We start from the raw sequence: 15,698 nt of genomic DNA, 5'->3' as shown, positions 1-15,698 counted from the left end.
CTGTGGAGACCGATAACCTTTAGAAAGATATTTGAAATTCCAGTGGCTGACCGAATGGATCATATGATTTCAAGTTTTAATACTTCTACTGTAATAAACAATGTGGTTGACTCTGAAATGGCCTAGCAAGACACTCAATTGTATCAAATTGCTACAAAGTCTCAAAAAAAGAATGAAACCGGGCGGACCACCCGGCCTCGACCTAGGCACCGGAAACGACAATGGCAATCCAGTCCTATAGACCTTGCAAAGTCCTCATTACTAACATCTGGGGGCTAGTGCCAAAATTGGGAGAACTGTCTCATAGACTAGTCAAGCAACAGCCTGACATAGCCATACTTATGGAACTATATCTTACAGATAATGTCCCAGACACCACCATCACCATCCCTGGGTATGTCCTATCCCACTGGCCGGACAGACCCAGCAGAGGTGGCGGCACAGTGATATACAGTCGGGAAGTCTCATGGCATCAGGTCAAACGTGGGCAAGGGAAACTTCTGCTGATTACCACACACCGCCCTTTCTCAGCTGATGAATCAGTGCTTCCCCATGTTGAATACCACTTGGAGGAAGCACTGAGGGTGGCGAGGGCACAGAATGTACTCTGGTGGGGGACTTCAATGTCCATCACCAAGAGTGGCTCGGTAGCACCATTATTCACTGATCTGGTCAAGTCCTAAAGGACATAGCTGCTAGACTGGGTAGGTGGTGAGAGAACCAAGAAGAGGGAAAAACATACTTGACCTCATCCTCATCAACCTGCCTGCCGCAAGTGCATCTGTCCATGACAGTATTGGCAGGAGTGACCACCGCACAGTCGTTGTGGAGACAAAGCTCCACCTTCACATTAAGGATACTCTCCATCATGTTGTGTGGCACTACCATCGTGCTAAATGGGATAGATTTCGAACAGATCGAGCAACTCAAGACTGGGCAGCTATGAAGTGCTGTGGGCCATCAGCAGCAGCAGAATTGTACTCAACCGCAATCTGTAACCTCATAGCCCAGCATATCCCCCAATCTACCATTCCCATCAAGCCAGGAAATCAACCCTGGTTCAACGAAGAGTGCAGGAGAGCATGCCAGGAACAGCACCAGGCATACCTAAAAATGAGGTGTCAACCTGGGGAAGCTATAGCACAGGACTACTTGCCAAACAGCATAAGCAGCAAGTGATGGACAGAGCTAAGTAATCCCACAACCAACAGATCAGAGCTAAGCTCTGCAGTCCTGCCACATGCAGTCGTGAATGGTGGTGGACAATTAAACAACTCACTGGAGGAGGAGGATTCACAAATATCCCCATCCTCAATGATAGAGGAGCCCAGCACATCAGTGCAAAAGATAAGGCTAAAGCATTTGCTACAGTTTTCAGCCAGAAGTGCCAGGTTGATGATCCATCTTGGCCTGCTTCAGCGGTCCCCAGCATTACAGATGCCACTCTTCAGCCAATTTGATTCTCCCTACGTGATATCAAGAAACAGCCGAAGGCACTGGATACTGCAAAGGCTATGGGGCTTGACAATATTGCAGCAATAGTACTGAAGACTTGTGCTCCGCAGCTTGCCGCACCCCTAGCCAAGCTGGTCCAGTTCAGCTACAACACTACCCGGCTATGTGGAAAATTGCCCAGGTATGTCCTGTACACAAAAAGCAGGACAAATCCAATCTGGCCAATAACCACCCCAGTAGTCTACTCTCCATCATCAGTAAAGTAATGGAAGGCATCATAAACAGTGCTATCAGGCAGTACTTGCTTAGCAATAACCTGCTCACTCATGCCCAGTTTGGGTTCTGCCAGGGCCACTCAGCTCCTGACCTCATTACAGCCTTGGTTCAAACATGGACAAAAGAGCTGAACTCCCGATGTAAAGTGAGAGTGACTGCCCTCGACATCAAGGCCGCATTTGACCGAGTGTGGCATCAAGGAGCCCTAGCAAAACTGAAGTCGATGGGGATCGGGGGGAAAACTCTCCACTAGTTTGAGTCATACCTAGCACAAAAGAAGATGGCTGTGGTTGTTGGAGATCAATCATCTCAGCTCCAGGACATCACTACAGGAGTTCCTCAGGGTAGTGTCCTCAACCCAACCCTCTTCAGCTGCTCCATCAATGACCTTCCTTCCATCATAAGGTCAGAAGTGGGGATGTTCGCTGATGATTGCACAATGTTCAGCACCATTCAGGACTCCTCAGTCACTGAAACAGTCCAAATCCAAATGTAGCAAGACCTGGACAATATTGAGGCTTGGGCTGACAAGTGGCAAGTAACATTCATGCCCACAAGTGCCAGGCAATGACCATCTCCAACATCACCCCTTGACATTCAATGTCATTACCATCACTGAATCCCCCACTATCAACATCCTTGGGGATTACCATTGACCAGAAACTGAACTGGACTAGGCATATAAATATTGTGGCTACAAGAGCAGGTCAGAGGCTAGGAATCCTGCAATGAGTAACTCACTTCCTGACTCCCCAAAGCCCGTCCACCGTCTATAAGGCACAAGTCAGGAGTATGTTGGAATACTCCCCACTTGCCTGGATGAGTGCAGCTCCTATAATACTCAAGAAGCTTGACACCATCCAGGACAAAGCAGCCCGCTTGATTGGCACCACATTCACAAACATTCACTCCCTCCATCACCAACACACATTAGCAGCAGTGTGTGCCATCTACAAGATGCACTCCAGGAATTCACCAAGGCTCCTTAGGCGGTTTAATATCCCACCTGAAAGATGGGACCATATAGTGCAGCACTCCCTCAGTACTGCAACACAGTGTCAACCTGGAAAAATCCCACGATTGGCTTCCTGCATTTTGTGTCACCAGCTGTATGCTGCTGCCAGACGATGGCGGGGGAGTAGACTGGCCACCCTCCTGGCTTTAAATTCAGTTGTTCAGGTCCGGTACAGTCAATCATTGACAGAAAGACTTGCTTTTATACAATGCCCTTGGCGTTCCCTAGGATTTACAAAACATTTTAGTGCCAATGTGGTAGCCAATCTGTGCACAGGAAGCTCCCAAAATCAGCAATGTGATAATGAGAAGATAATCTGTTTTGTGAGGGATAAATATTGACCAGGATGCCAAGGAGAACGCCCCTTCAAAATAGTGGCCATCCGCCTGAGAGGGCCGAACGGGCCTCAGTTTAAGGTCTCATCTAAAAGACGGTGCAGCACTCTCTCAATGTGGTTGGATATGTCAGCGTGGACTATGAGCTCAAGTTTCTGGCATGGGACTTGAACTCACAACCTTCTTATTCAGAGGCACGCAGTGAGCCACAGCGCCATAGTTAACTGATCTTAGCTGTTAGGTTGCAACAATTGGACTCAAGCGGAAGAGGCAAAAATCAGCCAGAATTCTTACTCCTGGCCCAGGAACCCCAGCTCCACCGTGCACACGTAGACATGGGAATTCAGCTGTGCCGTATCGATTAAGTATTTTTATACTTGACACCATCCAGGACAAAGCTGCCCACTTCATTAGCACCCCATCCACAAACATCCGCTCTTTCCATCACTGACGCACAGTGGCAGCAGTGTGTACCATCTACAAGATGCACTGCAGGAACTCACCAAGGCTCCTTAGACTTCACCTTCCAAATGCACAACCTCTGCCACCTAGAGGGACAAGGGCAGCAGCCACATGGGAACACCACCACCTGGAAGTTCCCCTCCAAGCCATTCACCATCCTGACATGGAGATATATCGCGGTTCCTTCACTGTCACTGGGTCAAAATCCTGGAACTCCCTCCCTGATAGCTCTGTGGGTGTATCAACACCACATGGACTACAGCAGTTCAAGAAGGCAGTTCACTACCACCTATCTCAAGGAGAATTAGGGATGGGCAATAAATGCTGGCCTAGTCCTTGACGCCCACATCCCATGAATGAATGACAAAAAATATACCAACACTACATATATTGTGAAGTATTTATTTTTACTCATCCACAGGATACGAGTATCGCTGGCAAGGCCAGCGTTTATTGCCTATCCCGGATTGTCCTTGAGATGGTGATGCTGAGCCGCCTTCTTGAATCATAGAAACATGGGACTTAGGAGCAGGAGTGAGCCATTCAGCTCTTTGAACCTACTTCACCATTTGATAAGATCATGGCTGATTTGGCCATGGCCTCAACTCCACTTTTCTGTCTGCCCCCCCGCCATAACCCTTGACTCCCTTGTCTATCAAAAATCATAACTCAGCTTGAATAAGTTCAGAGTCCCAGCCTCCACTGTTTTCTGGGGAGGAGAGTTCCACAGACTAACGACCCTCTGAGAGAAAAAAATTTCCTCATCTCCATGTGATGCAGGTACACCCACAGTAATTTGATACAATTGAGTGGCCTGCTCAGCCATTTCAGAGGACAGTTAAGAGTCAACCACATTGCTATGTGTCTGCTAGACACAGCCACAGCTCATACAGTCACTTAGGGATGATATCAAATGATGACCTATGCCCTAGTAAACATATCCAAGCAGTGAGTCTGTGCCTTCGGGAGAAGAGGAGGGAGGGCTGAAGGGGGGAGTTTTTCTGTAATTAATTACGGAATTGTTTTCTGAATCCCACCAGGATAGGCCATCACAGTACCAGCGATGACAGCTCAGCCTATCGCTCTGTGGATGAAGTGAACTATTGGGACAAGCAGGACCACCCCATCTCCAGGCTCAGGCATTACATGGTGAACAAGGGCTGGTGGGACGAGGAGCAAGAAAAGGCTTGGAGGAAGCAGTCCAGGAAACGAGTAAGTATCACCGCAGGCAGCAGGACAGCATTAAAGTAAACCTTCTAAACGCTTCCTACGTGACAGTAGTAACTGCAGCTCAATTTGTGCTTTGTTGATCGTATGATGCTTTGGAGCATCCCCAAATGAGGGAAATCTCTATCAGATTGCAGACATTCTTACTGTAAACAATCAAATGGGGCAGAGGCTGAGATTAAATCAGGATTTGTAAACTCATTTTTTTGCCAGTAACTCCTGGCAATTACGTTTTGCATTGTGTTACTCAGCCATAGAATACAGGCAAGGAAGCTGATGCTCTATAAACAATACTTGGCCCTTCTGATCTCCTGGACTGACATTGATTGCCTGAGGAAGTCGGGGGCATGAGGGATGGTGGGAGAGGAATTTTCCAGAGTATATTTTTTTCCTTTATCAGTTGTACATTTTTTTTGTCTTTTTCTCTTCAGGAGATTATGTGGCTGGGAGAGGGAGTTGGTTTGGGTCATTAGTCTGTGGAATGCTCTTCCCCAGAAAGCGGTGGAGGCTGGGTCACCCAATCGATTCAAGACAGAGTCAGACAGGTTTTTGATAGACAAGGGAATCAAGGGTTATAGGGAGCAGACAGGATACTGGAGTTGATGCCACAACCAAATCAGCCATGATGTTATTGAATGGCGGAGCAGGCTCGAATGGCTTAGTCCCACTCCTAAGTCCTATGTTCCTATGATTCAAGAAGGCGGGGTGAAGGGAAGGTCATAATGTTCTGACCATCATGATGTGTGTCCGGCTTGATCGGCCAGCCGGTATTCTGTCCATCGGCTTCATAAGCCCAACCCTCGGTCAATGGTGAGTCAGCTGACTGACGTTCAGAAGTGTGAGCTCATCCACTTGGGGTCCAAATAAAACCGAATCAGAATATTTTATTCACGGTGTGAAGCTGTGAAGGAACAAAGTGTGCAGACACACACACCACTAAAGATCTAAAGGCGAAATGTATTCCAGAAGGGCTAAGGGAATGTTGGCCTTTATCTCAAGAAGGCTTGAAAACAAAGGCAGGAAGTGACGCTCCAGTTGTAGAGAGCAGTGTTGCGCAATTGAATATTCACAGGGTGGCTATGGTCAAACCATTTTAGCTACATGCACTAATTTTAGTAAAAGAAAATGCCTTTGTTCAATGCAGGTACACGTACTTTGTATGTATGCATATATTTACTTAGCAAACATTTACCACCATTCAGTGACACAAGGAAGTACGGCAGTCTCAGCAATCAAACGCATTCACATACTCCACTTTCTTACCTTACCAAAAAAACCCACAAGGTTAAAATCACATGCATCGGTCATGTAAATATGACGCCTGAGATTGCATGGTGGTGAATTGATTGCACATCACTCCGATTTTTATTTATGAATCAGGAATGCAAGCAGCCACATGTGCATTCTCAATCAACCACATGTGGCTAGTGGCTAATGTATGGGACAAGACTAGTATGAAGCCTTGGTCAGGCCCCAAATGGAGCACTGCATTCACTTTTGGGCATCATATTGCAGGAAGGGTATATTGTCCTGGGAGGAGCTCACCACAGACTCACCAGAATCATATTGGGACTAATAGGTTGGGCAAACATTAGTTGCCTTGAGGTCAGAAGGTGAAGGGGTGAAATGTTTGAAATTATTAAAGGATCCAATAGGGTAGATACAAGGAAACTGTTTCCCTGATGTGGGAACCTAGAACAAAGGGTCACAGATTTAACATTAGAGCTAGAATTCAAGAAACAATTTTCCACACAAAGTGTGGTGGAAATCTAGAATCTCTTTCCCCAAAAGGCTCTGGATGCTGGGATCAATTTACATCTTCAAGACTGAGATCGACAGGTTTTTGTTAGCTATGGGCATTGAGGGATTTGGGTCGAAAGGAACTGAGGTGTGGATCAGCCATGATCTGATTGAATGGTGGAACATTCAAAAAAGGTTGAATGGCCTCCTTTTGCTCCTGTGTTTCTAGGATCTCAAGATGGAGAGGGCAGCAGGTGCCACAGTATTATTTTTATTTGTTCAGGGATGCAGGTCTCACTGGCAAGGCCTGCATTTATTGCCCATCCCTAACTGTCCTCTAGATGTTTTTTGGTGAGCTGCCTTCTTGAATCATAGGAACGTAGGACTTAGGAGCAGGACTAAGCCATTCGGCCCTTCGAGCCTGCACTGCCATTCAATAACATCATGTCTGATTTGGTTGTGGCACCAACTCCACTATCCTGCCTGCACCCTATAACCCTTGATTCCCTTGTCTATCAAAAACCTGTCTAACTCTACCTTGAATCAATTCAGTGACCCAGCCTCCACTGCTTTCTGGGGAAGAGAATTCCACAGACTAATGACCCTCAGAGAAAAAAATTTCTCCTCACCTCCGTGTGGTGTAGCTACAACCACCGTAGAGGTTTGATGCAACTGAGCAGCTTGCTAGGTCATTTCAGAGGGCAGTTAAGAGTCAACCACACTGCTGTGGATCTAGAGTCACATGGAGACCAGACTGGGTAAGGATGGCAGATTTCCTTCAGTGCTGGTAGGAAGACATCAGTTAGGATTTGGCTGCTGATCAGTGTTGTGTTGGTATGGGATGAACTAACCTCTGATGCTTCCCTTGTGGAACAGCCTGCCAATTAACTCACTGATAAGAACGATTGAGGATTAAAAGAGGCTATTTGGACCATCAAAGCTGATGCTTTGGAAACCTCATTTCTACCAGTCTAACATCTAACTGACTCTGTGTGACTCCTCTATACCATTCAATACTAAACTTGATGAATAATTCGGTGAGGTCCCAGAGCATCAGTGGAACTGCAATCCAACATGCATCAATGCCTCAGAAAGGGAGGAGAGAGCTGAAAAAAATGTTTAAAAGGAAAAACTGAGGAGCAGGGTGGGTGGGTTTGGGGCCTGACCAAGGCTTCATACCAGTCTTGTCCCATACATTAGCCACTAGCCACATGTGGTTGTTACTGTGGAAGTTATATTATTCTGTAACATGGGATGGCACCATGTGCTCTCATATGAAGCAATGTCTTATGCTGCAAGATATGTTAGAATATGATTGACAAGGAAGTAGTCAATGAAAGGCATGACACTAAGAAGTTTTTGAGGAACAAAGGGACCTTGGCGTGTGTGTCCATAGATCTCTGAAGGCGGAGGGGCATGTTAGTGGGGTGGTGACAAAGGCATATGGGACACTTACCTTTATCAATCAAGGCATAGATTACAAAAGTAGGGAGGTCATACTGGAATTGTATAGAACCTTGGTGAGGCCACAGCTGGGGTACTGTGTGCAGTGCTGGTCGCCACATTATAGGAAGGATATGATTGCACTGGAGGGGGTGCAGAGGAGATTCACCAGGATGTTGCCTGGGATGAAGCGTTTAAGTTAGGAAGAGAGGTTGGATAGACTTGGGTTGTTTTTGTTGGAGCAGAGAAGACTGAGGGGCGACCTGATCGAGGTGTACAAGATTATGAGGGGCGTGGATAGGGAGCAACTGTTCCCCTTAGTTGAAGGATCAGTCACGTGGGGACATAAGTTCAAGGTGAGGGGCAGGAGGTTTAGGAGGGATGTGAGGAAATTTTTTTTTACCCAGAGGGTGGTGAGGGTCTGAAATGTGCTGCCTGGGAGGGTGGTGGAGGCGGGTTGCCTCACATCCTTTACAAAGTACCTGGATGAGCACTTGGCACGTCATAACATTCAAGGCTATGGGCCAAGTGCTGGTCAATGGGATTAGGTAGGTAGGTCAGGTGCAGACTTGATGGGCCGAAGGGCCTCTTCTGCACTCTGTGATTCTGTGACTTGTATGCTGTGCTGCAGAGTGATGCAATATGTCCCACTGTTGTATGACTACCTGGCTTCAGCCCTAGCACTGAGTTGCTTCCCCTCACCCAGAGCTGAGATCAGGAGATTGCTATGCAAGCTACCAAAGTATGTTGTGGCTAAATGCCAACAGTTACTCTTCCTTTTAATTTCCTAGTCACTCAGCTGCAGGCTATGTGTTATCCAAAGCAGGGAATTTCTCACATACCACATTGGGCAGCTGACTGGCAGAAACAATATCACTTTTCATTAGACTGGGTGCATTTACCACCTACTGACATCCCTTTCGGCGAGATTCAAACCAGAGATACAATATCATCCCTTCATATCTCTGAGAGAGCTGCTGATGAGCTGGGCGGTACCCAGTCATGTAACCTCAGCTGGAAGCACAGTAAAAAGTCAAAAATCAACTGCAGATTATCTAGTGACTCTTAATTGGAAGCTGCTGTGTGTGGAGATCAACATGTGAGAGAGGGTGAGCGTGAGGGAGAGGAGATGGATATTGTGCCAATATTACATTTGCCTCATAGAAGGAATGAAGGTTAGAGCATGTTCTCTGCAATTCATCAAAGCTAGTTTAGGAGCAATGTCAGTGGATGCCAGGGGGCCCTCCGTCCATAGGTGCTACAGATCACTAAGGCAATAAAAATGCATTTTAAAACCAAGAAAAGGAGGTTTGCTGATCATGACACAGATGAAATGCCACTTGTTTAACTGACAGTCTTTGCAATCTCTTTACCAGGTCATGGAAGCCTTTGAGGAGGCTGAACGGGCACTGAAACCAAAACTGGACCACTTGTTCTCCGATGTGTATGAAGAGGTTCCAGCCAACCTCCAGAAACAGCAGGAGGCACTGCAGAGGCACCTGAAGATGTACGGGGAGCATTACCCCATTGACCATTATGAAAAGTAGGCTCTTTAGGAAGTCCGGTTCCCACCCTGTCCACTCACCCTCGATCTGCTTGGAAATGAGTTTCTGTTACACCACACTGTCACAAAAATCACCTCTTGTTAAGTTATTGTTTCCCTAAAGTTGAATCTCCTTAATTATTATGAATCTTCTCTCCACTCGCTGCATGCCCCTCCAATCAGAGCGCTCTGTTACTTGCAGCTGGGAATTATAGGAATTTAATGTGAGAGGGGGACTGGCACTCGGTGAAATCCTGGTCGTCCTTGATCGGCTCATCCTGAACATGGGAACGATGTCGCTGCGAGGAAGAGCCTTTCACTTAAAACACTCGTGCATAATGACATCAGTTACCCAGAAGCAGGGCAAATGTTATGACAACGCAGCGGGCCTAAATTATCCAGTGCACTCTGATTATAGGAAGTGAGGAACAATGGAAAAACAGGACCTGTGAGAATAGGCTGACTGTTCACCTTTGACTCCAATGTTCTCTCAGGTTTGGGAAGGCAGATTGTGAATGGAGCTCTATGAAGATGGGATTGGCGGTGGTCTTTTTTTTATTTTCTCCTGTCTCGATCTGTAGAGTGGGTTTATCTTCTCACTCATGTATATTCACGAGGGAAGGGTCTGCAATTGTATTGTGTTACCCTTGTGCTATATAGCTAGGTCAGAACGATAATCCTTTTTGAACACTACATAAACTTTCAGCTCCCTCTACACACCTCTTCTCTGCGATATTAACAAAGATGATTCTCCGAGTTCCTGAGTAGCCTTGAGGGAGGGGGGCAGGGGGGGTGGGCGGGTTTGGGGTGATGCCAGGTGAGTACAGGGCCCCAGAAACCAGATTATCCTTAACCAGTCTGTACTAAATTATCTAAAGGCAATCTCAGCCAGGGCACTGGGTGGGGTCTTGCCATTGGCCTCAGTGCCCCTGAGCCTGAGTTGCAGGTGAGCGGTGGGGTTAGGGAATCAGCCTCCCTGCCCACCTTGATTCCAGGATTTGTTCTTGGTACTACACGTGCGCTCAAAGAGCGTTAATGAAGACCACTGTCGCTTGTGTGTCACTCTGCATTGCTGCTGAAATACTTTGTGATGATTTATGACACTAAAGATCAGGTCTTTTTCCCATTTAAAAAAACAATTCTGTTCTTGGTCATTTAAGATCAAAATTGAATCTCCCTGTAGAACAATAGTTAGTTACTATGGGATAGTTGGAAAGTGTGTTGCTAGATATTGCAAATTTTTGTCTGTCAAATAGAATAAGGTCTAAATTACTATGTGAAAGATCTTCCTCAGTGCAAGTTGCACCTACACAATCTCACTTGCAGCTATTTAACACCCCCAAAATTAAATCCTGCTTAAATTATATTACTTTGGGGCTGCAGAGAAGATTTTTAAATTTGACTCATGCACCAGGGTTAGTTAGGGAGGAGTGGGGTGGGGCTGGAAATTTAGCCAGTATGCCTAGCCTGGGTCACTGTCCATTACCTCATCTTGGGGAGAATCAGTTTGACTTCCCTGAAGAGTTGGTTGGGGGGTCACACCTTTATCAATACTACTGTACTTAAATTGGTGTTTGTTTACAGACGACAAGGATAATGCAACGCTTCATCGTTGCTGCCTGTATAACAATCATCTATAAGCAGCGGTAACCGGGATCGTTGTCAGGATAATGACCTGTAAAACTGCCAGACTTGTGTACAGGTTGGTTAAAATGTCACAGCTGGCAGTGTGAGGGTTAAATTGCAGCCTGCATAATTACAGTTATACTCTGTCGAGAAGCATCATAGTGCAGCTCCCCGTCAGATCCAGTGTTTCATCCCTGGCTAGCCAGCACTCCTGAAAGGGGGGGACCCACTGTCCAGGGATCAGTTGAGTGTTACATCCAGTTAAGATTCTAAGGGAAGGTCAATAGAAGCTGCTATAGAGTGGAGGAGGCTGGATCATTGAGGGTGCATCTTTGTAAGTCATTCAGTTCTGCAACCACCCTCCTCTCCCTCCATCTATCTTCCTCATTGTGCATTTTGGCAGTCAGGTCTGGCATTGCCTTCCTGACACGTCAAAGTAATTCACAATGTGACAGACAGGGTGTAAAGATAGGGAGTTATTTATCTCATTGGCGGCATGACCTGGAGGGACAGTGGCTGCTTTTTTGCCAACCTTGTAACAAGGCAATTAGGACATAGGACAAAAGATGCCAGATGTGGAATCGAGCAATTTAGTTGGGGAGAGGTGAAATTCCTAGTCCACAATGCGGTGGTCACAGAACCGAGACATTCACTGTTTCTCCAGCCCATCTCCTTTATACTCCAGTCCCACTCCTCCATCAACCTGCCCGATCCCACTCTCTTCCCCACTCATGGCATTAAAATGAGTAACGTTAACATTAATACACCATCTTATAACATTATCTAGTGTTGGCTTTGGCTCAATGAGTGCATTCTCGCCTGAGTCAGAAGATTGTGTTTGTAAGTTCCCACTCCAGCAATATGAGCAAAAACCCAATGTCCTGAGGTTGTGAAAGGCTCTGTATGTGTATGTAGGTACGTATGTATGTAGGTACGTACGTACATACGTACAGTCAGAGAGATCTGATTGTGGTTTGTGGTGTTAGAAGCCTACCCAATATTTTGTTGATCTGGAGTGAGTTCCAGACTGCACTTCACCCTATAAAGCTCATCGTTGAAGCCAAAACACAGCAGTGTCGACAACTGCCTGGCCATTTGCTTGATTCTTCAGTCCATCTTACTCGTCTAACTGCTGGACTGCTACTGTCAGTGAGAATAGACATGACTGACTACACAAGATGACACAGGCAAGTTTGCTTTAAGTATTCACTACAGCCTTTTCCAGATGTGACAAGTATGATTTGAACAAGTTTCTGAAAAAATCTCTTACTCTAAAGACTGATATCAGAAATGGGAGGTGCTCCATCAAATGCACTGTTCCCCCACCCCCACCCCCAACCTGTCTTCCACTTTCTGTATGTGTAATGTTTGTTTAAACATGCAGAATTCCTCCTTCTAAGAGGCTCGATATGGTTCCTGTACTGGACACGGTTTGTTTTGACCATTTGGGGAAATGTGGTAACATTTATCTCAGTAGAAGGAACTTTTGGACATGTTCTAAGTGGGGTAGGCACCCAAAAGTGGTCAGCACATGTCCAAAATTGGTTATAACTTGCGCCGAGTGCAATCTGATCAAATGCCAGCTGATTTATTCAAGGCTGCTCCTGCTGCTCATTGATGCCAGGGTTGCCAACTCTGGTTGTATGTTTCCTGGAGATTTCATCATGCAAACTCCTAGTCTCCAAACTGCATCACTGATATTTTCATAACCAATAAATTATTATTTTTTAATTGAAATAAGAGTGGTTTTATTTTAAATGCCCCTATGATGTCTTTCTCCTCTCCCAGTGATACGCACAGCAGTAAACAGGAGATTAATCTTTAATTCCTGGAGGCTCTAGAACAATCTTAGAGGATTGGCAACCCCTATCCACATGAGCTGCTAACTGCAGTAAATTGGGTGAGCTGCAACTCCATCCTAACAAAGGAGCCAAGAGTTTACTCAAGTCAACCAACATTATGATAAGTGTGCATTCCCCTTCACCACCTCCCACATCTTATTCAAACCTAAATGAGTAAATGGTACTCAATGAACTGTTATTGATATCAATACTACTTGCATATTTTTCACTCTCATTTCCTCTGTTAATTTGTCCAGTGACATTGTAAATGTTCTTTCAGGAAGATGCTGATGCTGTTATTAACGTTTGAGTCTAATGATAGCTGAAAGCTAATAGCATTGCTGTAGAGTTAAGTGCTATTTTGATGGTGTGGGACTCAGAAGGAGAAAGAGTTTAATTATATCAACTAAAAATTCACATTGAGTGCTGAACTGGAAGCAGCCAGAACAAATTCTAATTCCATATTTATCTTTATAAAAGCTGTTACAGAAAAGATGTTAAAGCTGTGTGTATAATCATTGGTTTAAAAATAAATAAATAAAAGCAAAATGGACAGAGAGAAATTGTGCTTTCTAACATTGGCGTTAAGGGTTAATTGTTGGTTCTGAAGCACAATAAAGGCACTGACTAAAGGTGTTTTCTTAACACATGGTTCCACTCAGAGGTCTGCTTAGTGTCAGGCCATTATGTCTCATACCTTCAGACCAGCAGGGAAGAGTGTTTGACCTTAAGGCATCAACGTGTGAACAATTTTAATCTAAAATCCTTGACGTGGGTTAAGCAGCCCTAGAATTTTGAATGTGTAGCAGGTAGACTCCCTCCACGTGATGTGGTGTTCAAACTCCCTCATGCAGTGGTCTACAGACTCTCACACACACGCGCACACACACATACACAGACACTGCTGCTGTATGTTCTTTGTAAGTGTGGGGGGAGTTGTGAGGGAGCACTGCAGGGATTCAGAGGACTTTCCCAAATGTAATGGTGATGTATTCATTGAATAGCTGATCAAACATGATTCACTTCAGCAGCATAAGTGACCGGCCGGTGACTAGTGGAGTTCTGCAGGGGTCAGTGTTGGGACCACAACTTTTCACTTTATACATTAATGATCTAGATGAAGGAACTGAGGGCATCCTGGCTAAATTTGCAGATGATACAAAGATAGGTGGAGGGACAAGTAGTAATGAGGAGGCGGGGAGGCTGCAGAAGGATTTGGACAGGTTAGGAGAATGGGCAAAGTGGCAGATGGAATACAACGTGGGCAAGTGTGAGGTCATGCACTTTGATAGGAAGAAGAGGCATAGACTATTTTCTAAATGGGGGGAGAATTCAGAAATCTGGAGTGCAAAGGGACTTGGGAGTCCTAGTCCAGGATTCTCCCCTAGTCCAGGATTCTCTTAAAGTTAACTTGCAGGTTAAGTTGGTAGTTAGGAAGGCAAATGCAATGTTGGCATTTATTTCGAGAGGACTAGAATATAAAAGCAGGGATGTGCTGCTGAGGCTTTATAAGGCTCTGGTCAATCTACATTTAGAATATTGTGAGCAATTTTGGGCCCCGTATCTCAGGATGTTCTGGCCCTGGAGAGGGTCCAGAGGAGGTTCACGAGAACGATCCCAGGAATGAAAGGCTTAACATATGAGGAACGTTTGAGAACTCTGTGTCTATACTCGATGCAGCTTAGAAGGATGAGGGGGGATCTGATTGAAACTTACAGAATACTGAAAGGCCTGGATAGAGTGAACGTGGGCAAGATGTTTCCATTAGTAGGAGAGACTAGGACCCGAGGACACAGCCTCAGAGTAAAGGAAAGACCTTTTAGAACAGAGATGAGGAGAAACTTCTCTAGCCAGAGAGTGGTGAATCTATGGAATTCATTGCCACAGAAGGCTGTGGAGGCCAGGTCATTGAGTGTATTTAAGAGCGAGATAGATAGGTTCTTGATTGGTAAGGGGATCAAAGGTTATGGGGAGAAGGCAGGAGAATGGGGGTTGAGAAACTTAAAGCCATGATTGAATGGCGGAGCAGACTCGATGGGCCGAAAGGCCTAATTTCTGCTCCTATGTCTTATGGTAGTAAGTGACCACCAGCTGTTGCTCTGACAGGATGTGTGAGATGTTGATAACAAAAAGCTACTAGACTAATAACCTGGAGCCAAGAATTCAAATTTCATCACAGAAATTGAGGAATTCAAATTCAGTTAATTAAATAACATCTGGAATAAAAAGCTGGTCTCAGTAATGGTGACCGTGAAACTACCAAATTATTAACAAACCTTTCTGTTCACTAATGTCCTTTAGGAAAGGAAATCTGCTGTCCTTACCTGGTCTGGCTGATGTGTGACTCCAGACTCACAACAGTGTGGTCGAATCTGAAATAGCCTAGCAAGCCACTAAGTTGTGTTTGAGAAGGCAACTTACCATCACCTTCTCAAGGGCATTTAGGGATGGGCGCATCTTGAGAATAAACTTAAAAAAAAGTTTTGACATTCCTGACTTTTGATGCTATGGAGCTTCACTAAACCGCCTGAATCCCTACCCACTGTTCATGTCATGAGTTCCCAATCTTAACAAGGTCTGGGCAGCCTGACAGAGGGTTCAGGGATAGAGTAGTGCCTGTTGTGAACTGAGGTGGCAATCAGGAGGGCAGATCTTCAACCATTATATTGTAGCACATGACTTAAAGAGGACTGGAGCAAATTGTCCTGACGTTTCCTTCTGGTTTAAACAATCAC

At 45.5% G+C, this 15,698-nt stretch overlaps 1 protein-coding gene across 1 annotated transcript in view; it reads left to right on the top strand.

Annotated features, from left to right (window-relative positions):
• The window catches only part of bckdha (branched chain keto acid dehydrogenase E1 subunit alpha), a 51,258-nt gene extending 40,985 nt beyond the window's left edge, over window positions 1-10,273 (top strand). The window contains exons 8-9 of the mRNA XM_041179366.1: window positions 4,584-4,755; window positions 9,330-10,273. Coding sequence (XP_041035300.1) covers window positions 4,584-4,755; window positions 9,330-9,500 — 343 coding nt within the window. The 3' untranslated portion in view covers window positions 9,501-10,273. The remainder of the gene's footprint in view (window positions 1-4,583; window positions 4,756-9,329) is intronic.
• Window positions 10,274-15,698: the final 5,425 nt, after the last annotated feature.

The sequence above is a fragment of the Carcharodon carcharias genome, chromosome 34 (assembly GCF_017639515.1).
Source record: "Carcharodon carcharias isolate sCarCar2 chromosome 34, sCarCar2.pri, whole genome shotgun sequence".
Classification (NCBI taxonomy): Eukaryota; Metazoa; Chordata; class Chondrichthyes; order Lamniformes; family Lamnidae; genus Carcharodon; species Carcharodon carcharias.
This window is presented reverse-complemented; position numbering and strand designations above follow the sequence as displayed.